This window comes from Pelodiscus sinensis, chromosome 31 (assembly GCF_052426305.1).
Source record: "Pelodiscus sinensis isolate ZL-2025 chromosome 31, ASM5242630v1, whole genome shotgun sequence".
Classification (NCBI taxonomy): domain Eukaryota; kingdom Metazoa; phylum Chordata; order Testudines; family Trionychidae; genus Pelodiscus; species Pelodiscus sinensis.
In genome coordinates this window covers 5,910,789-5,932,489 of record NC_143082.1, presented here as the reverse complement: position 1 = coordinate 5,932,489, position 21,701 = coordinate 5,910,789, and the positions used below count along the sequence as shown (strand labels likewise).

The 21,701-nt window shown below is 48.3% G+C and overlaps 1 protein-coding gene and 1 long non-coding RNA gene across 2 annotated transcripts; both read right to left on the bottom strand.

Moving 5' to 3' along the window:
* Positions 1-1,460: 1,460 nt before the first annotated feature.
* Positions 1,461-5,702, bottom strand: DNAJB1 (DnaJ heat shock protein family (Hsp40) member B1). Its single transcript, XM_006132015.4, has 3 exons — positions 5,335-5,702; positions 2,737-3,305; positions 1,461-2,245 (listed from the first exon to the last, which is right to left on the bottom strand). The coding sequence occupies exons 1-3, from the start codon at positions 5,543-5,545 to the stop codon at positions 2,015-2,017; spliced, it is 1,011 nt and encodes a 336-aa protein (XP_006132077.1). The 5' UTR covers positions 5,546-5,702; the 3' UTR covers positions 1,461-2,014.
* A 517-nt stretch (positions 5,703-6,219) lies between these two features.
* LOC102457731 (uncharacterized) lies at positions 6,220-21,675 on the bottom strand. The gene is made up of 3 exons (XR_012896645.2): positions 21,431-21,675; positions 19,822-19,942; positions 6,220-7,259 (listed from the first exon to the last, which is right to left on the bottom strand). It is a non-coding gene; the product is annotated as an uncharacterized LOC102457731 (long non-coding RNA).
* Positions 21,676-21,701: the final 26 nt, after the last annotated feature.

The following is a 21,701-nucleotide window of genomic DNA, read 5'->3' as shown; positions in this document are numbered from 1 at the left end:
GCCCCTGCCTGCAGTGGCCAGGGAGCTGCTCCAGCCCCCACCAATCAACCAGAACTCATAAGCATTACCTATTTAAGCTTTCACATGAGGTAAGTAGTTTTAGAAGGGCAGTATCTTTGTTATGGAGCAAAGCCACCGCAGCTATGCATGCACTTTGAAATGGCATCTGCTGGGGGGAGAAAGAGATGGGAGCTAGCTTGGCTCAACTCAGACAAATGAAAGCAGTATAGTGCGAGTGGCCTGGAAGCTCTCCTATAAGAAAGAGGTATAGAACATCACCTTAAAGATGTTTTGTGACGCAAAACAAAGGAGGGCTAGAATAGCCTGAGTAGAGAAGCCCTAGCTTCCTGGTCCCTGCTTGCTCTAAGCTTTATTGTAAAAGTTGTGCACCACAGTTTTACAGCAGTGTTTCAGGACTAGTGCAGCTGTTCCAGCAAGGATCATGCTGAAAGCAGGGTAAAGAAAACATTCAGCACTTGAGGGTAAAGACCTATGTTCCAACCCTCTGAACTGTGACTGTCTGTGCCACTAATTCCGTTAGACACCACAGTCCATCAATGAAAAGTGCTAATACACTTTTAAAAAAGTGTTAATCACTCAGCCAGTATTCAACAAGAATAAATTCTAGCAGTGTTTTCCTATCTCTCTGAATTTTTAATGACATGTGTAGGTAAGTCCTTTATTCCAGACATCTAATCCTACCTGACATGCTTAGACTTTGAGTAGATTTTAATTGTGACAGATTAATGTCAAAGAGCTATCAGCTTGGCCATCCCATTACAAGATCACGGCCCAGGCAGTGTAGGATCATGCTCTGCCATTGGTTTGAGTAAGCATGTCATCACACCCTCTTTATCAGTGTAATCAATCCTGTAAAACAGCAGCTACCATAGTTTGTATTACACACAAAGTATACACATGAAGTGCCATAGTGCTTCTGTATCAGGAGAAAACCCTTTTTATCAAAAAAGGATAACTTGGGGGTAGTGCTACCAGTTCACAGTCCTGGTTTGGGGGGGGGGGGGGGGGGGAAATCCAGAGTCCATTAGTGTACTGAATAAGTCTTTAACATGAAATTTGATATTCATCCTGCATGCAGGGTTAGTAAGACTCAGCATCTTCCTTAGGTACTATGTACCTGAAATGAAAAAAGGCAGCCCTGTATTTGTTCACCACATGACCAGGATCCAGACTAAGAGACCTTAAAATGTCTGGGGGACGGGGGAGAGAAGACTTTCATAGAGGGAAAACTTCAAAATGCATTACACTTGAAATGTAAAAAAAAATATGTTTTCCCCCTAGACTAGACCTTGTTAACTTTGGTAGTTAGCCAATGTGTGAGGAATTTAAATTTAAAGGCTTACATTCTGAAAGACATTTAGGACTTCTCTAAGCTGTGACTCTCTGGAAACATTAAGGTGAAACACAAATTGTCTTCCAACACAATTGACAAAGAAAAAACTGATACAAAAAGCTTTTAAGCATGACAATGACAACTTACAGAACTAAAAATACCAGTTAACATTTAGTGTGTCCCTGTATGAAAAGCCTTCAGTATAGGAAGCGACAAGGGACACAGCATAGTACAACACCAAGGCAAGATGGAGAGTCTTTTACTTGCAAGTCCAGTTTTAGATTTGTTTCACCCTTTCCAATGGGGAAACTACAGCTCTGCATGAGAGATGAGGTGAAACAGATGCTCAGTCTATGGTTAGTCAGTTAAGTGAAGGCAGCACATGGAGCAGTTGGGTGGAAACTAGTCACCAGAAGAAAGGTTTGACCAGGAGATACAGATTCCTCCCACAAGCAGCTGCTCATTGATGTAAATACTTCAAGTGATGATCTGGGACTAAAGTCACTGAAAAGCGAATACACAATTTTCAAGATGGTACTCTTGGGGAAGAGTTTCAAAGTCCACACCCTCCACTGAAGAGAAACCCTGAAGTCCTGGTTATGGTCCAGTAACCTTTTGCTTTGGAAGTGTCCTTGTTTCAGTTCTCCATAAGCAGCCTTGCTATATTGGCAGGATCTGCTCTAGGACACTTTTGGAGGCCTGTGGAATTCTGTCTGGAAATTTTACTTCAAATTCTATAAAAAGGTCCCCTCGCTGGTCTGGATTCTTGGGATATGGGAGACCCTCTCCAGGGATTCGCCGCTTTATCCCAGGTTTAATGACATCCTTAAATACCATTGGGATGGTCCTGCCATCCAGCGTTGGCACATTCACTGTGCAACCACACAGGGCCTAAATATAAAAACAGGGAAATTAGAACAGTGTCAACATATACAATCTCTAGCAGATTTCCCAAACAACCAAATAGAAAAATGTTTCATTGCGATGGCCTGTTTATTCCAATTTGTTTCTTCTGAGTTACTGATGCAGGCACAGAGTAACAGTACCAGAAATTGTACAACTATGTTATATATTTGTACAACTGCTTGACCCACATTGAACTTTCAGTATCCAAACTGACCCACATCATTTTCAAAGTAGTTGCCAGTGATCTGCCATCTCTAATGGTGGTTTATACCCTTTGATTGTTCCACAAGGAAGTATCCTGAAGCTACCATCTTATTTTAGGCAGACCACAGAAGAGTTAGGCAGGTATCCTATTATGGATTAAAGCCAGATACGAAACAGGGTGCAGATAGATCTCAACATTTGTCACTTCCACTAGCCAAAACCCAACCCAATCCACCCACTAATCCCATACTGAATCTGGAACCTTTGCTTACCTCACGGAGGCTGATCTTAGCTGGGAAAATAATGTCAGATCCATCTCTCTTAAAGACATTGTGTGGCTTGTCTTTTAAAACAAAGACAATGTCAGCTGGAATGTTGTTTGCTGTTTGGTCCCCCTCTTTTGGAAAAGTAATCTTTGTTCCTTCTTTCCACCCTCGTTTGACTTCAATGGTCAGAATCTTGTCCTCATTCCGTGTGGTCTTCCCATCTGTATTAAGTCGTTTGTGAGATATTTTCATTTTCTTGGTGCAACCAGTATATATTTCCTCCAAGGAAACCCTCAGTTCATGAATGACAGGAGGGTCTTGTTTTTTGCGCATACTTTCATGGCCCGAGCGGGAACGAGGGAAACCCATATTACTAAAGCCCCCCATTTGAAATGTGGAGAAAGGGTCATCAACATCCATGTCTTCATCTCCATTCCTTTGTACAAAAAAGGTATCAAATGGGTTCCTGCCACCAAAGAACTCTGCAAACATAGCATGAGGATCTCCATGAAACGTGTAGCTGAATGAGGTACCATTGGAACTTCCGCCACTGCTGGGACCACCTCCCTTTAGTCCTGAAAAAACAGAATGAATATAATCCAGTGATTACTCATAAGAATTTATTAAACTCAAGATTTACCAAATGTCTCCTATATCTTTCTTAATTTCAAGACTCTCCTCATTCTTAGATCCTGGGAATGTCATTATTTAGAACTTTAGGTTTGATGTGCATCACCAAAGAGGCCTGCTGTCATCTTAAAATGGTGTCAAGATTCAGACCTCCCTAGTCAAAAAAGAAATTAGAGCCAAGTTGAAGAGCTCTTCTCTCTCAATTACTGAGTTTCCTAACATAATAATTTATAATCAACTGTATTCCTTTAATTGGCATTAAACCTAGCTCATCTATATAGAGCCATTGTAGCAAAAATAATTTAATCTGAGTGCCTGGAGACTACAACTATATTCTTCCTGCTTCAATAAAACACTGTTACGGAGCAAGTTTCATAATTTAACATACACAGGCAAACAAATACAGTATATTAGAATCTTCTAGTGACAAGCAAAACCATTCTGTAGTCAGCTCCGCCTCTTCTGGAAAAGTGGCCTATCAGCTCATATGGGGAAATCATTAAGTATTTACAGGAAAGGCAATGTAGAGAAACAAACATGGGAAGTCAGCAACTGAAAAGCAATTCAAAACACAAATTTTGGAAAATAATTTAAGGGAAATTATCTACAATTCTATTAGCTGGAAAAAGCAACTATTTTTAAAAAATATTAAAAATCATACTCTTTCAGCATCAGATGTTAACAGTTGAGTTGGCCAACCTAGCTGTTTAAATACAGAGAAATCTAGCTCCCTTGTTTGAGTAATCTAAATGGATGAGACTACACCCTAAAAAAAAAAATCTGTACTAATGTTAAATTAGAGATTTGATGCAGACTTTTAATGCCTTAATTTGGAGGAAGTCAGGCAGGTACTGCCTAAAGGCTTTGCACATGGACTTCACAATAAGTCTCCCAAAGAGACTATTTTCCTTCCACTATTTGATCTGAGGAAGTGGGTCTGGGCCACGAAAACTCATTATCTAATAAACCATCTTGTTAGTCTTTAAAGTGCTACATAGTCCTGTATTTTGTTCAAAAGAGTCTGACACTTGTGTTTTATTAATAGTTTTAACAGGCTATGTTATTAATGCAACAGGACGCTCTGAGATAAAAGAAACTGGCTAATTCCTAAATTCACTAATAGGACTAGTTCTACTTCCTTTCACAATTAGCTCTGTACACATCTCCCTGTTACTATGAGTCTTATTTTTCTGACAGCCACTTCGCTATCCCATGCTACTGACAGTATCTACAGGCTACACGGGAAAGCTGAATCCCTTTACTGTACATGCCCATTCAGGGTTCAGTACTGTTCCCTGAAAACCAACTAGATGCACTCCTTTCCAGACAAAAATGAATGAATTTCAGAAGCAAAGGATTAAAGAGAGACTAGCCACTAGTAAATACTTTGCTTCTCTGTCACTCCCTGGATTGCATCAAGAAAGAAAGCCACTCCATCTTGTGTGTAAGAGATACACAGTTCCCTCTCCACAAAGTTTGGGAGTGCCCCATTAGGACATTTGTTCCTCTTCCCCAATCATAGTGCTACCCCTCACTTCATGGAAAGTACTTCCAGAATACCCAGCAGCATGACATTCAGCTATTTCTAACCACCTCCTGCCTACCTATCACCAGGTACTAAGCTGCATCAGAATGTCCTTCCCACGGGTATGCGGTCTTCCCCGGAACAGGGCCTCCTCGCACAGAGGCTCTGCACCCCAAACCTTAGCGCACCATCCCCCTGCTTACCAGCCCCCCCCAGCGCTGCACCGCTGAAAGACAGCCCCCCCCGCCTTCTTCCCCAGAGCCCCAGTGTATAGGGCGTCCCCCTCCCCCCATCACGTCAGCGCCCTTCGCCACACCACGGGGGCAGCCCCCCAATTCCTGCTGCGCAGCCCCCCCATCCACAGCGAGCGACACACGCCCCCTGCCCCATCTCCCCCACCAAGCTCTGCCGGACCCCCCCGCGGCCCGCGCCCACACGCCGCCCCTCACCTTCCTCGCCGAACTTGTCGAAGATCTCCCGCTTCTTGGGGTCGCTGAGCACGTCGTAGGCCTCGGCGATCTCCTTGAAGCGCTCCTCGGCGCTCGGGTCCTTGTTCTTGTCGGGGTGGTAGCGCAGCGCCTGCTTGCGGTAGGCCCGCTTAATGTCGTCGTCCGAGGCGCCCCGGGACAAGCCCAGCGTCCGGTAATAGTCCTTGCCCATGGCTCCCAGCTGCGCGTCTCACACCCCGTCAGCGGTTCCCGTCACTCCAGCGCGGCGCCCGCCGCCACCCCCCATTTATATGACGGGTGGCGGAACCTTCCAGAGCTCGCCACAGCTCTCCAGAACCTTCCCCGCCCGGACCCCGCCTCCCGCCCGCCTCCCCCAATCACAGCGCGGGGCCTGCCGCTCTCCGCCAGTGGGGACAGAGCCTGCGTCACGTGACCGCACACTTACCCCCCCCCAGAGCTTAACCGTCGCTGAGGCCACGCCCCTCACTCGTCATCAAGTGAGGGGTGGGAAGGGGACAGAAGCGCGCGCTGTGAGACCAACGGTCGTTGCCGGTCACTGTCCCGACTCCCCCCACTCTCTCAGGCCGCGAGCCTGGTGGGACCAGTTGCCGACTCTCCGAGCGTTCTCGCCCCGCCCCCAGGGGGGGCGGGGCCGAGCTGAAACCCTAAACATCAATTCTGCCTCGGCTTTCTTTTGCATCCTAGGCACTGACCACGCCCACCGGCAAAAGCCACGCCCCGGGGTGGGCCTTTAGCAAGGAAAGGAGCAGTCTGGAGCCACGCCCCCGCCCAGTGCATCCCTCATCCCATGTCCCACAGCCCCCACCAGCATCCCTCACCTAAGGTCAACCCCCCCCCCCCCCCCCCCCCCGGCTAGTGGCACCCACCCCATCAGGTCTCACAGGCTCGCCTTCCCCTCCAAAGGCGCCGGTCATTAGGGATGTTAAAATACGTGTCATTTGGTAAACGTTCGGTTACACGCCGGGCACAGCCAGCTCCCAGGTGCAGGTGTGTGCTGGGAACTGAGTACAGGCTCCTGTCTGTTGCCCCCGTCTGCTGCCTTCACCAGAGTGCAGGGCAGCAGGAGGGTCCCTGAGACCTGTGTGTAACTGTTTGGGTATCCAATAACTTACGCTTAAGCTTGCAACCCTACTCATCCGGATTCCAAACCTGTCACCTCCTCACCAGGGACATCCATCCCTGGATTCTGTTTGTTCAAGGTTATTAAAGGACTCGCAGAGGGGAGATAGCACAGGATGTTTGGGAAGGGGAAGGCAAAGGTCAGAGTACCCGAGCTTGCAGAAAGCTGGAGCTTATATTATGCAAGTCAGAATGGCCATAGAGTACCGCACACAGGACTCTGAACCCAGCCCAAAGGGTGCTGCAGAGCGATGAGGAAAGAGAGGCAGGGAAATGCATGTAGGCAGGGCCGGATTAAAGTAATGAGGGGCTTAAGGCTAGTGGGAGGGAAAGGCCTAAGTATGAATTATATATTGCAAAAAAATTATGAAGTCATCAAACATTTATCTTTATACATATTTACATAAAACTAAACATTCTACTCGCTACATTCAAACCTCTTCCCACTTTAGCTGTGGAAAAATCTGAATTATGTCATCATAGTTCTCAATGCTCCAGAAGCACAAAGCACTGAGATGCTCTTGAGTCACAGTGGATCAGAGGACATTTTTCACGCTTGTTAGAAAAGAAAAGGAACATTCTCCACTATAAAAGCTTAAAAAACCCCAACAATGGTCCTGTAACACCTTAGAGACTAACCAAAACAACTCACTTCTTCAGATGACAAAAAATGGAGAAAGAGGCACAGAGCTTCAAATACAGTAAAAACTGTGTTATCCAGCATGCTCAGGGATTAACGCGTTCCGGTTATCTAAAAATTCCAGTTGTCTGAGGGTCCCATCAACCTAGGAAAAACCAATGGACAATAATAGTAAAACTCAAGTTTTTAATATTGGTAGTTTTGTAGTGTGAGGCAGTTGGTCTCACATTTCTATTTTGAGTTAAAGATGATTAGTACTTAAATAAAAAATTGTTAAGGCAATCAGTAAACTAAACCAGGCCTGTGTGCCTGACTGTGTGACAGTATTGTGGCTGGGGGCAATGCCAGTTAAAGTTTTCTAGTTATCCATCACTCTGTTAACAAAGGTTTCACTGTAAAAAGCAGAAAAAGAAAGAAAAAGACGGAAAAAAAAGTCAAAGCATCTCTCCTAAATGAGGCTGACTGGGTGGGATTATGATGGGCCAATGGTTAGAACAGAAGAATGGGAACAAGGACATATAGGTTTTATCTGATTTGGGGAGTATGCTTTGTGATTAGACCAGCGCACTGGGAACCAAGACTATGACTCATTGTATGACCTAGGGCAGACCACGCCATCTCTGCCTCAGTTTGCATATCTGGAAAATGGGTACAATTGTGGTAAGGGTGAGGTTTCTGTAGTGTGACAAGCACTTGGTGATCTTCTGATACAGACCATCTGTCATTGCCTAGTTGCATGCTGTCTGACTGGCTGGACGTGTGGGGTAAAATAGGTGTTAGCCCACTTCACTAATGGTAACACTGGAAATTCTTGGCTCTTACTGAGCTTCTCATCAGCAGAAATCAAAGCATTTGCCAAAGGAAGTCAGTATTACAAAGGGGCAGTGCAAGATGCTGCCCCTCTGGTTCGGGCGGATTTTGACAAGCTTTTGAGAATGCAAGCTCTTTGGATCAGAGAGCATGGCCAAGAATCTGAGCTGAGTTACACCAGTGCAAACTAGGGACACAGATCTTGCTGGGTGGAAGGGCAGACATGGGGGGGGGGGGTGTTTCTGAGCAAAGCACCTCCCTGTTGCTGTTTGTTCCATGGTATCCAGGCACACAAGACACTTAACTAACCAAGGTCACATGGTTAAAAGCTGCTTCCTCCCAGATCCTTGGTAGGGAGCAGGGCTGCCTATTTTGAAATGTACAAGAGTCCCCAGTGGGGACTCCTATGCATTTCAAAGGGAAAGTGCTGCATGGAGCCTGGGATCAGCCCCACTGGGTACTCTTGTACATTTCAAAGGTGGAAATCCCATTGACTATTCCATTAGTTAATCAAAATTTAACACCCCAAGTGTAGAGCAATTCATTTGAGCCCCTTATTTTCCTATTTAAGTGGCTACCATATCATTGGTCCTGTGATGTAGAACATGATTTGCCTAACAGCGGGGAAGGTGAATTGTCACAGGAAAATGGAAAAGGAGAGGCTGCTGGTTGGAAGAAAACATGTAGAAATACAGGTTCTGCTGCTGAAGATAATGCTCAGGGATTGCATCCCCAGCTTTCCAGGATGGAGAAAGCCTGCCAGGAAAGAGATGGGTTGGTCTCAGCAGCTAAGGCAGGAAGAGTTGGAGGAGTGGCAGACAGGGAAACAGACCATCGGGGCTAAATAGAAGATGTCAGGTTTACGAAGCATACACAGAGTCCAGATGGAGGCTAAGAAGCAAATCTGTAGGGACAATGTGTGGTCACAGAGTTATGCTCTCCTGTAAGGGGAGGTGGGGCAGGCCACATCTGTACCATAATTAGCTGCTTTTCAGCCCAAGAGGGTAGGAATAAAAGGATCCAAAGACGGTTAATGGACACCTGCCTCTTAGTAAAGGGCTGAAACACATCAGTCACATCCAAGTAGCATCTTATCATGGGGGGATAGCTACCCCATAGTTCCTCCTGGAGGCCTCCAACACAACCTTCCTCATTGTCCTTTCCCCAGGTGGGGCTCCTCAGCTTTGCAGACACCAATCTATGCTGGAGATGTGGCTCAACTCTCCACTCCCATAGGAACAACCCGGCAGGACCCCAGAGGGTGGTTGACAGCTGGCCAAAGAGGGGCAACTCATGCATGAGCAGTCTGGTTATTGTGTGCTGTGAATCATTCACATGTGCCCTGGCCTAGGGAAGCACTGACTGATCACCAGGACAGCAGGTGAGGGAAAGGGGCAGTACAGATGCTTGCTGTAAGAGATTAACCCATTCCAAGCCCATAAAGGACCATTGTAGTCATTTAGGCTGACCTCCAGTATTATACAGGCCAGAGAACGTCTCTGGGCTTATTCCTCTTTGAACTAGAGCAGACATTGGAGAAAAACATTGTGTCTGGTTTTAAAAGTTGCCAGTGATAAAAATCCATGGCAACCAGTGGTTAATTACCCACGAGCTAAAAATGTGAGTAACTTCCAGCTGAATGGCTGTGTCTAGACTGGCCCGTTTTTCCAGAAAATCAGCCGCTTTTCCGGAAAAACTTGCCAGCTGTCTACACTGGCCGCTTGAATTTTCGCAAAAGCACTGACTTCCTACTGTAAGAAATCAGTGCTTCTTGCGGAAATACTATTCTGCTCCCATTCAGGCAAAAGTCCCTTTTGCGCAAAGCCTTTGCGCAAAAAGGCCAGTGTAGACAGCTCAGATTTGTTTTCCGCAAAAAAGCCCCGATCGCAAAAATGGCAATTGGGGCTTTTTTGCGGAAAAGTGTGTCTAGATTGGCATGGACGCTTTTCTGTAAAAAGTGTTTTTGCAGAAAAGCGTCCGTGCCAGTCTAGACGCTCTGTTCCGAAAATGCTTTTAACGGAAAACTTTTCCGCTAAAAGCATTTCCGGAAAATCAGGCCAATCTAGATGCAGCCCTCATGTCTAGCTTCAACTTATAGGATAATGTTAGACCTGTTTCTACTGGATGGAAGAGCCTGTTATTGAATACTTGTTTCCGATATCAGTATTTACTGCCCATAATCATGTTACCGTTTAACCTTCTCTTAGTTAAGCTAAATAAATTGAGCTCCCTGAGTCTATCCTTTAAGGCAGGTTTTCTAATCCTTTGATCATTCCTATCCCTCTTCTCTGAACCCCTCCAATTTATCCTTTTGAATTGTGGGCACTAGAACTGGACACAATATTTCAGTAGTGGTCAAACCAGTGCCGGGGTCAGAGATGCAATGAACTAGAGGATGGAAGCCAGAAATCAGCATTCCTCAGTTGGGTTCTATACCTGATTCTGGTTAGAGCAGGAAGGGCTGGAAATCAGGACTTACATAGGAACAGCTACATTGGATCAGATTAATACAGGCAGTCCCCGGGTTACGTACAAGACAGGGACTGTAGGTTTGTTCTTAAGTTGAATCTGTATGTAAGTCGGAACTGGCGTCCAGATTCAGCTGCTGCTGAAACTGAACGCCAGTTCTGACTTACATACAGATTCAACTTAAGAACCCCAAGTCAGCTGCTGCTGAAACTGATCAGCAGCTGATTCCAGGAAGCCCGGGGCTTCCTGTAGTCAGCGCTGGTCAGTTTCAGCAACGGCTGACTTGGGGACGTCTGGGGCAGAGCAGCTGGGGTGCTGCTGGGTTGCTCCAGTAGCACCGCTCCTCGGCGCTACTGGACCAACCCAGCAGCACCCCAGCTGCTCTGCCCCAGGAGTCCTGATTCAGCAGCTGCTGAAACTGACCAGCAGCGGCTGAATCAGGACGCCTGGGGCAGAGCAGTTGGAGTGCTGCCGGGTTGGTCCAGTAGTGCCCAGAGCGGCGCTGCGGGACCAACCGGCAGTGCCCCAGCTGCTCTGCCCCATGGTCCACAACAAAAGCCTGGTCTGCTGGGGGGGCACACTAGCTGCGCCCACCCCCCAGCAGACCAGGGACACAGGGAGCAAAGCGGCGGGGGGGGGGGGGGCTGCCTCGCCTCTGAGGCTTTGCTCTGGCGCCGGACCGCTTTGCTCCCGGTGCCCCTGGTTTGCTGGAGATGGTCCCCAGCAGACCAGGGGCACCGGGAGCAGCTTTTCTCGCCCCGGAGCTCCAGATGGCTGACCGCTGCCTGTGAGCTCCGGGGCGAGAAAGCCCCGTTCGTAAGTGCGGATCCAACATAAGTCGGATCCGCGTAAGTCGGGGACTGCCTGTAGTTTAATTAGTCCAGTCTCCTATCTGAGGGCATGTCTACACTGGGGAGTTATTTTGAAATAAGGCAAGCGTCCATACTACCAAGCCAGTTATTTCAAAATAACTCCTGCTTGTGAAGAGGAATAAGCTTATTTTAAAATAGTTATTTTAGGAGTTATTAGTTCAAAACTTATTTTGAAATAACCTGGTAATGTAGACATAGCCTAACAGTGGCCAGTTCTAGAAGCTTCTGAGATTTAGGGACAGATCTAGCATGGAGTTGCATACCTGACTACCTGGGCTAGTAGCCATTTATGGACCTAGCAGCAGGAAATTCTCTTTCTTTTTTGAACCCAGTTATACTCTGACATCCCCTGGCAGTGAGTTTCCCAGGCTAACTGCTTGAGTAGTGCAATATTTCCTTATGTTTGTTTAAATCAGCTCTCTGGTAAGACTGTTCTGAGTTCTATACCTGGCTCTAGGAGAGAGGTGGGTCTACTGAACAGAGCATGGAGGGCCCACGTGTCAGGATGACTGGGTTCTACCCTTAGCACTAGAAGGGAGGACAAAAAGTGCTGCTCTCTGAAGCTTAACTTAAAGAGATCATGGACCATAATGATGGGCATGGTATAAAAACTAAGGAGACCTGCAAGGGTTCAGGGAGGTAACAAATAGGTGAGTGACGTGATGAGCTGGGTAATTTTGACCTCGTTTCTCAGATAGCTAGAAGACACAAAGGGGATCTTTGGGTTGCACGAATTCTGTCAGCAGACCCAGACACCCTGCCTTTCCAGGGTGACCCTTGCAGAAGGCTATAGGTTTCCCCCTTCTCTCTGCAATGCACAAGTAAAGCTGAAGTTTTCACCATCTCGAATGTAAATGCAGAGCTACTGGCTGCATCTCCCAGCTGGGGCTTGGAATCTTTCACTTGTTTCAAGTCACTTTGAGCAGAACATGACCAAGGGAGCAAAATGCAGCTGGAGAGGGAAGGTGAAGCAGCAGTAGCTTGATTAAACATAGGATGCAGAGCAGATTCTGTCCACAGGGAGCTTGGACCCCACAGACAGGGGCTACTGTCACAGACAGAGGCTGCTTCATGGCAGCCTCCCTGGCCCCCACCCCTGCACTGCTTTAGAGACAACAGCATCGGGGGGAGGGGGGAACAGGCAGCACAGCAGAGCTAGTGCTGAGGGGGAACTGTCTTTTAAGCTGCCTTCCCCCACCCCCACTGCCTCTATAGGAGGCAGCAAGGGGGGAAAGGTAGATCTGCAAAGCCAACGCATGCAGGGAACCTGCTTGAAAGCTGTCTTCCCATGAGTATTGGCTCCAACCTGCCCTCCTCACCCTCCATGCTACTGCCTCTCTATCAAAGGCAGCAGCACAGGGGTGGGGAGGCAGATGAATCCAGCGCTTGTGGGGAGCCTGCTTAAAGCCTCACAGGCACTGGCTGCCCCCCACCACTTGCTGCCTCTGATACAGTTAATAGGGATGTCAGCAGTTAGTTGATTACACTAACAGAGATACTGTTGTCCCCCCACATCCTCTCCCCTGCAGAAGAGAGGCTGCCTCAGGCTATTTCTCCCCTGTTGTGGAATCCTTTCATTGGAAGATCTGCAATAACAAGCAGGGCAGATTACTTAGGTAACACACAAAGGTCTCTGCACTTCCCTTTCAGGTTTGCTAGGCTCTGACTGCTCCTATGGTCAGAGTTCCCTGTAAGCGGAGCACTTGGCCCTCCACCCAGGAGAGATTCAAATGCTGCCCAGCTGATCAGCAGAGCGCCCACAGCCGGCAACATGTTTCAACTGGTGGGCTGCGTCTAGACTGGAAAGATTTTGTGCAAAAACTTGCTAGCTGTCTATACTGGCTGCTTGAATTTGCACAAGAGCACTGACGTTCTAATATAAGAATTCAGTGCTTCTTGCGCAAATAGTTTGACGCTCCCGCTCAGGGATAAGCCCTCTTGCGCAATAATACTTGCACAAGAAGGCCAGTGTAGACAGGCACCTTCATTTTTTGTGCAAGAAAGCCATTTTAGCCATCGGGCTATCGGAGCTTTCTTGTGCAAAGGCACGTCTATACTGGGCACGGATGCTTTTGGGTAAAAGCACTTTTTGCGCAAAAGCATCTGTGCCAATCTAGATGCTCTTTTGCGGAAATACTTTTAATGGAAAAACTTTTCCGTTAAAAGTATTTCCGCAAAATCATGCCAGTCTAGATGCAGCCAAGTTATTTTTAAAAGTGAAAGTGAAACTGAAACAGAGACTAGAGGTCATGGAGGGAAACCATAATACTGTCAGCAAACCATAATACTATCAGGCTACGTCTACATTGGCCCCTTTTCCGGAAGGGGCATGTTAATTTCACGAGTCGCAATAGGGAAATGCGCGGGGGATTTAAATATCCCCCGCGGCATTTAAATAAGAATGTCCGCCGCTTTTTTCCGGCTTTTAGAAAAGCCGGAAAAGAGCGTCTACACTGGCCCCGATCCTCTGGAAAAAGCGCCCTTTTCCGGAGGATCATATTCCTACTTTGAAGTAGGAATAAGATCCTCCGGAAAAGGGCTTTTTTTCCAGAGGATCGGGGCCAGTGTAGACGCTCTTTTCCGGCTTTTCTAAAAGCCGGAAAAAAGCGGCGGACATTTTTATTTAAATGCCGCGGGGGATATTTAAATCCCCCGCGCATTTCCCTATTGCGACTCGTGAAATTAACATGCCCCTTCCGGAAAAGGGGCCAATGTAGACGTAGCCTCAGCGTGTCATTCCAAGCAGTCTCTCCTCCTTGGTCACTGTATGTGACTGACTCTGCTTGTCTAGGCCGTAGACATCACTCCTCTCCCAGCTGGAAATGAAATCCAGAAGTCCTGACTTCCAGCCATCTGCTCTAACTGGAGCCCCTGCTTTACTATTAAGATGAAGATTCCAGCTGGATTATCTGTTTGCTGTAACATTTGTATCAAACCATGCTGAAATTCTGCTCTTAAAAGTAACTGTAAATTTGGCCCATAGATCTACTCCTCTAGCATTCACCAGTCAGAGCTTCTGATGCTAGGGTCTTGCTGGATTTTTCCTGTTAGGGGGAGGAATTGCTGCTCTGAGGCATAGCTATTTTCGAAGTGGTGTGTGTGCCTGGACACCATGGAACAAACAGCAAAAGGGAGGTGCCTTGCTCAGAAACCTCCTCCCCCCATGTCTGCCCTTCCATCCAGCAAGATCTGTGCCCAGGAAGCACCACCTTTCTGCTTCCTCCCATGATCACACCCAAAACTCTTTGCCTCCTTTCCCCCCAACACTGCTGGCCCCCCATCTCCTAGCACCTGCATTGTAGTCAGGAGTTCCTTTAATTCACATGATTCAACTCTGACCTGCCACATGGTCTGCGGCGTCTTGGGCAGTCACCTCTATTGTCTCTAGCAGTTTCACACGTAAAGGGGCTTGATCGCTCCTTCTGTTGAGCATTACTAAACTTGACTACCCATTGACTTCAAGGAGATGAGACAGTCTTTGGATCCCAGGCCCATCCTAATGGTTAGTATTAGCACTATGCACTGTAATAAAGCCACTCGGTTCTTGCTCCTGTTAGCCTTGTGAAGTCAGCACAGCTGGGTGTGTGAGAGACGAATTCTACACCCACGGAACAGGTTTGTTTGCCAAGGCCTAGACCTTCAATAGGATTTGGGCCCATAAATCCCTCTGGGAATCTGGGCCTCAGGACTTGTCTGCATGGAGGATTTATTTCGGAGTAAGTTAGGACGTCTATAGAAATCAGTATCCCACAAAAGCTGGCCACGTGGACACTCGGATTCTGCGATAGCTTTTCCTGTCCATTTCCCCACGCAGACAAGCCCTTAGCTGCAATCTTTGCGTAGAAATCACTGGACAACAGGCTGCCAGAGAAGTCACTAACAGTGTGATCCGAAGACAACAGCACTGCAGATTTTTAAATAATGATGGGATCTTCTCTAGTTCACTCAGGAATTACTCTGGGGCAGGCCTCTGACCTGTGTTATGTAGATGATCACAACAGCCCCCACTGCCTTTGAAATGGATGAACCCTCAAGGATCTGCATTCCTGGTGAAGAGATGCAGACTAACCCAGCTTGACTCTCATGGTTCGGTTATTATGTCAGAAAAAGCTAGCTGGCACTGCCAACTGTGGCAATAAATGCAGAACCCCTCAAGGGCAGCTTTAGTGTTGCAGATCTGAATCTAAGGGAGAAAACACACTAAGCAGGAGATTCACTAGCAGTTAGCTTGACTGCATTTCCTGGTCTGGATCACTCTCCCTCCCTCCACTACACTAAACACTGGAGTTCCCTTGCCTCATTGATTTTCTACTAGGAGTCAGGAGTCCTGAGTCTTATTCCTGCCTTTGAAAGGGTAGTGTGATCTAGCGGTTAATGCAACACATGTCCTGAGAGTCAGGACTCTTGGGTTCTACCCCTAGTCCTGGGAGCGAGTATAGTGGTTTGCAGGACAAAAGCAGCCAAGGCTTGTGGCTCTGTCAGTCAATCCCCACGAGTGTAAGGATTACATGCCACCATTCCATGCCTCAGTTTCCCCATGAAGGCAATTGGGGTGTTTTGTGAAGCTAAATAAATGATTGAAAGGCATTTCAGAGCCTTGCAAGTAAGGGGTTATTAAAGAGCCAACTATCATTACATTAATCTCATTGCGTGGTGAGAGTCACTGAGGTGCAGTCTCAGGAGTGCCACAGCAGCTGAACTAGACAGACATTTTACAGCTCACTAGATCCATAGTTCATTTAATTAACAAAAACTGTATTGCAGGAAGAAAAAAAAAAGTTACATTCGTTCCAGAGCACAGCATGTTAACATCGCCTCTGAATTGCAGAGGAACAGTATTCTAAATTCCTATGCTGGGCAGAATTGGATTTCTATACAATTTAGTTGGAAAATATTGATGCTTATTTTAAAGCATTATTTTCAAATTTTTATCAAATGTAAGTTTTTACCATGAGAAATTATAGGGAGGTCAGACAGTTACTTAATATCAGTAGACACTGAGATTGAGAAAGTAAAAAAAAAACTGGATGAAAACACTATCACCATTACATGTCAACATAAACAAAGGCAATACCCTTAAATCCTTGGTCACCAACCCATCGACACAGCCAGTCGATTGCGAGGTGTTCCCAGCCCCCTCATTCCCCCCCACCCCCAAGAGGGAGCCCACGCTGGAACTACAACCTCCTGAGAAAATGGAGGTAGAGCTGGCTTCCTGCAGCATGCGGAGGTGGGAGGGGTCCCACGGCTGCGCGCCAGATCCAGCGTCTCAGGAAGCACATGCGCTGCTCCTCCCCTCCCCACAACAGTGGGCGCACTTCCTGAGACACTGGCTCTGGTGTGCAGCCGCGGGACTTCCTCCCCTGTGTTGCCTGCCTATCTTCCTTCCTTCCTTCCTGCGGCGGGGGGGAAGAAGTCCCACAGTCAGATCCGACTTCTCAGGAAGTGTTCCCCGCTGCAGGAAGGCAGCATGGGGAAGGAAGTCCTGTGGCTGCGCACCAGATCCAACTTCTCAGGGAGTGCACCAGCTGTTTTGGGGAGGGGAGGAGCAGCATGCATGCTTCTTGAGATGCTGGATCTGGTGCGCAGCTCGGGACCCCCAGGTACTGGCTGCGGTATCCCTGTTCCCTCCCTTTGGCCAGGCCCCCACTGGCACCCTGCCCCCTAGCCAGGCCCCCACCAGCACCCTGTCTCCACTACCACCCCTAGTCTTGCCCCAGCCCCCACAGCACCCTGGTCCCTGGCCAGACCCGCCCCACTCCCACCAGCACCCTACCCAGACACCATACAGCACCCTGCCAAGACACCTACTCCCAACTTGCTCCTGTACCCTATTTTCCACCCAGATTCTGCACCCCCATCCCTATCCCACTGGGGTTGGGAAGGAATTTTCCTCCAGGGTAGATTGGCAGAGGCCCTGGAGGTTTTTCGCCTTCCTCTGTAGCATGGGGCGCAGATCACAGCTGGAGGATTCTCTGCATCTTGGGACCTTCAAAGTATTTGAAGGCTTCAATATTGGAGATATAGGTGAGAGGATTATTCTAAGAGGGGTGGGTGAGATTCTGTGGCCTGCACTGTGCAGGGGGTCACACTAGATGATCATAATGGTCCCTTCTGACCTTAAAGTCTATGAGTCATGAGCCCTGTCCTGCACTGGATCCCTCATTTTTTGACCCACCTCAGGGTTTAGAGGGGCCCACAAATTCCACTAACCCTGGAACTCAGAAGAGTTAATCTAGCCTGAGGCCCTGAACCTCAGTTCTACCTACCCTCCCTCCTGCCCCATGGGGCTGGAGTGCCAAGGGAGAGAGATATCTTAACTGGGCCCACATCAGTGAGGCTTGGGGGGTTTTGGAGGTTTTTTTTATTGGCATCTCACTTCTGTGGTCCCAGACTGATTGTTTTGGGTCAGGGGTCACTGACCCATAGAAAAGGTTCCCTGCCCCTCCCATAAGTCAAGGCAATGCTGAAACATTTTGTGTTGGACATAATATTTTATTTAGAAATGAAGCCTGGCTAACAAGCCCCCAGTTTGGGCCAAGCCCTCATCTGGCTGCAGCATCATAACACTCCTGCATCCCCACCCCACAAACTCCAACCTCAAGCCCATCATACACCTAAGCCCCCTGCCCTGAACCCCTCACATCCCCAAACTCCTGCACCCCCACATCCCCAGTTTTCTGCCACAACACTCCTGCACCATCCACGCACTGCAAGTCTGTGTCCTGAGCCCTTCATACACTCCACCCAAAGTCTTGCACCCTCACATCCACAAGCCTGCGGCTTGCTCAGCACACCAACCCTCCACCTGACCCCAACACTCTCCAGCCTGGAGCCCCCTCCCTGAGCTAGCATTTCCCTTCTCCACATCCTCCTGCTCCCAAATTGCCTCCCAAAGCTTGCACCTCTCACCCCTTCCCACATTCTGGCCCCAGAGCCCGCACCCAGGGAGAGTGAGAAAGGGCTGGGGACAGCAAATGATGGAGAGGAGGGAATGGAGAGGGCAGGGCCTCAAGGAAGGGATGGGGTAGATCTTGGCTGCCCTGACACGTAAAAACCGATCTTGGCTGTAAAAAGGTTGGAGACCACTGCCTTAAGTCAACAAATAATTCCTGCTTTTACACTTAGTCATTTACTAGTTATTTGTAACAAGCCTTTCATCCAAAACATGTCACATGATCCATCGTCTATAGCCAAGCCCTAAGATACAACCACATATGCTCCAATCCCTCAGACAGAGACAAACGCCTTTTAACATCCTTAGTCAAACGTGCCTGCATGACAACAGAAGATGGGATTGCAGATCTTTCAGAAATAGATCAGGAAAAGCCCACGCAACAAAATATTTAAGAGAAGCATCAGTGAAAGCTGTAATAAACTGCGAACAATAATTCAACTGTCATGTGCACAATTTTATCACAGACAATGCTGTAAACATGGCAAAGATGGAGAGATACTTAGAAGAAGAAACAGAAGGATGCTTCTTAACATATGGCTGCAGTGCCCATCATGGCATCTTTTAGCCAAAGACTTACGTACATCTTCTCCAGGAATAAAAGAAAACGCTGAAGTCACAAAATACCTCCATAACAACCATTTTGCTTCAGCTTTGCTGAAGAGAGCAGGAGGATCCACCCTCAAAGTGTTCAATGAAATTCTGTGGTTGACTTATGAATTTATTAAAAGTCAACCTAGTCTCAAACTATTGTGAAGAAAACCATGATAATTCATCTGTTGATCTAAAATCTCTCCTCTTTAATCCAATGTTAATGCAGAGGATTTGCTCAGTATACCGACACCTATGTTCATAGCCTTAAACTTCAGAGAAATCGGTGCTGCGTTGCTGATGCTGTCGAAATCTGGAAGGCACTTCAAGAGACAGTGGCAACAGAAATACCTTATTAGAAGGTTAAACTGCAGGCAATGAAGAAGGACTAACTCCACCTCATTTTCTTGTGAACATTCTCAATCCTAGCTATCATGGTTGATGCCTAACTTCTGAAAAATGTGATGCTGCCATGGTATAAGCATCTTAAAAATCATTCCTCATGTAGGCCAGTCATAATAATTTTCAGTGCTGAAGCTAAACCATTTAATCAGCATATGTTTGCGGTACAAAGTCACTCCCCTGAACTGTTGGGGGATCATTAGCCAGGCATCTTGGAACAGAGTCGTTCAGTTGCTAAGCCAACTTTTCACAGCAGTAGCTTCGCTGAAGGCAGAGAGAATATTTTCATTATTTGTTATTTACTCAAAACTAAGAAATCAACTGGGAAAAATGAAAGAAAGAATATTGTATTGAAACAGAAATCTAAATGACACGGGGAGTGGGGAAGATGAGAGCTTGTTGTCAAAGTTTTACGGACACCATATATTCAGAGTTGTGATAAGTTATCTGTTAAAGTTAATACATTTTGGGAAAAAAAAAGTTTAAGGACAGCCACCAGCCAGCAACTAAGGAGACTGCTGCAACTGCAAGTGTGAAACATTTATATAACTTTTTAGTTTAATGAGATAAAAGTGCTACTGTGTTTGTGTGTGAGATTTAGTTCTTACCATTCAGAATATATGTAGGCCTCACAACTTGTGTTCTTGCTGTGCACTTTTAAACAGCTGCTGTAGCACTAACTCAGAGGTGGCTACTGCAAAGCATCCTGGGAGCTGTCGATGCCAGGTGCTGGGAAGGGATAAAAGCATATACCTTGTTTTCTCTAAATGTCACAGGATGGAGTTTTGAAGTTTAGCAAAGAAGAGCAAGCACCCAAACCACAGACCATAGACTTGAAGTCCAGGTATTTCTTTAGACAGACAGTAAATGTAAGACCCACACATGTGTCATTGAATTCTCCTGCCTCTCCTTTCCTCAGAAACATCTGGGTTGATTATAGGCTCTCAGCTAGAAAGTGAGCAAGTGAAATTCCTGAAGGATTAGTGTAGAACTAGGTTGGGTAATCCTTCTGGCTCATAACCTTCCAGATGATACTGCAATGAGCTGAGCTGGCTCAGCAGCCACCACCCTGTCCCTGACAACCCCCAACAAACAGGAGTTAGCTGAAGCTCGAGGAGCTGGACAGTTTATGGCAGGCACATATATAACCAGTCAGTATGGTTTTGCACATGGGATGACAGGCAGGTCTGGGATGATCCAAACATAGGGTAGGCCTTCACAGCACACCAGGGCAGGAGAAGGAAGCAGAGCTTGGCCAAGCACAAACACTTGGCACAACTGCAGCAGGGACATAGCACTGGTTACATAAGTGGGTCCAGTGCTACGGAGGAGTTAGATATAGGCCAAGTTTAATCAGGTGTTGCTTCTACTGGATCTCTGAACCATCCCTTACACTGCTGTAGTTCCCACTGGCAGGAGGACATCTGGGATCCCTGCCCATTTCCCCTAAGCTTCCCAAAAGCTCTGGATGTGCTTGTGTGACTCGCATGGTGATTTCCTGCAGACACTCCCAGCCCTGCACCCAGGTGAGTCATGGGCAGCCTTGTTCTATTTCTTTCCCTGGTTCTGCTTCTTCCCCACCAGTTGTGCCCGTCAGGCAGCTGAGTCTCAGCCTGGGCATCCCCACAACTGGCTGCAGTGTCAGCCTAGAGCACAGCTCAGCAGGTGACTTAGCGCTTGATCAGACAAGCACAGGATGGGCTGAGTTCTTGGCTCCCAAACCCCTGTGCAGCCCCCCTCCTCCCCATTGCCCTGTGCGGCCTCCCCCACCTCTCGCCCCCCCCGCCCGTGCCCTGTGCGCCCCCCCAGCTCTTGCCCCCCACCAGTGCCCTATGCAGCGCTCCCCACCTCTCACCCCCCCAGTGCCCTGTGCGGCCCCCCCGCCAGCTCTCGCCCCCCCCAGTGCCCTGTGCGGCCCCCCCCCAGCTCTCGCCCCCCCCAGTGCCCTGTGCGGCCCCCCCCGCCAGCTCTCGCCCCCCCCAGTGCCCTGTGCGGCCCCCCCGCCAGCTCTCGCCCCCCCCAGTGCCCTGTGCGGCCCCCCCCGCCAGCTCTCGCCCCCCCCCAGTGCCCTGTGCGGCCCCCCCGCCAGCTCTCGCCCCCCCAATGCCCTGTGCGGCTCCCCCGCCAGCTCTCGCCCCCCCCCAGTGCCCTGTGAGGCCCCCCCGCCAGCTCTCACCCCCCCCCAGTGCCCTGTGAGGCCCCCCCGCCAGCTCTCACCCCAGCGATACCGTCCTTCCTACACCCCGTGGCCCCAGGCGCTCGCAGCCGGACCGTTCCAAGCCCACGTGGAGGGAGTAGCTGATACCTCGCTGTAAGTGACGCTTCGCCGTGTCCCTATAGGCGCGAGGCGGGCAAAACTCTGAGAGGATTGGCCCGCCGGCCTGCCATTCCCTCCCATCTCTCTAGTTTCCGATTGGCCGGAGCCGGGTCACGCGCTTCAGTTTCCATGGGGATGCTGGGGGCGGGCCCTCAAGGCGAGGGGCGGGAA

What these genes read in the sequence shown, in the direction of transcription:
- DNAJB1 (XM_006132015.4), bottom strand. Translation starts at nt 5,545, where the DNA reads ATGGGCAAGGACTATTACCGGACGCTGGGCTTGTCCCGGGGCGCCTCG. An exon ending in CGACAAGTTCGGCGAGGAAG is followed by an intron (nt 3,306 to 5,334) that starts GTGAGGGGCGGC and finishes CTGTTTTTTCAG; the next exon opens with GACTAAAGGGAGGTGGTCCC. An exon ending in CTAAGATCAGCCTCCGTGAG is followed by an intron (nt 2,246 to 2,736) that starts GTAAGCAAAGGT and finishes TTTTATATTTAG; the next exon opens with GCCCTGTGTGGTTGCACAGT.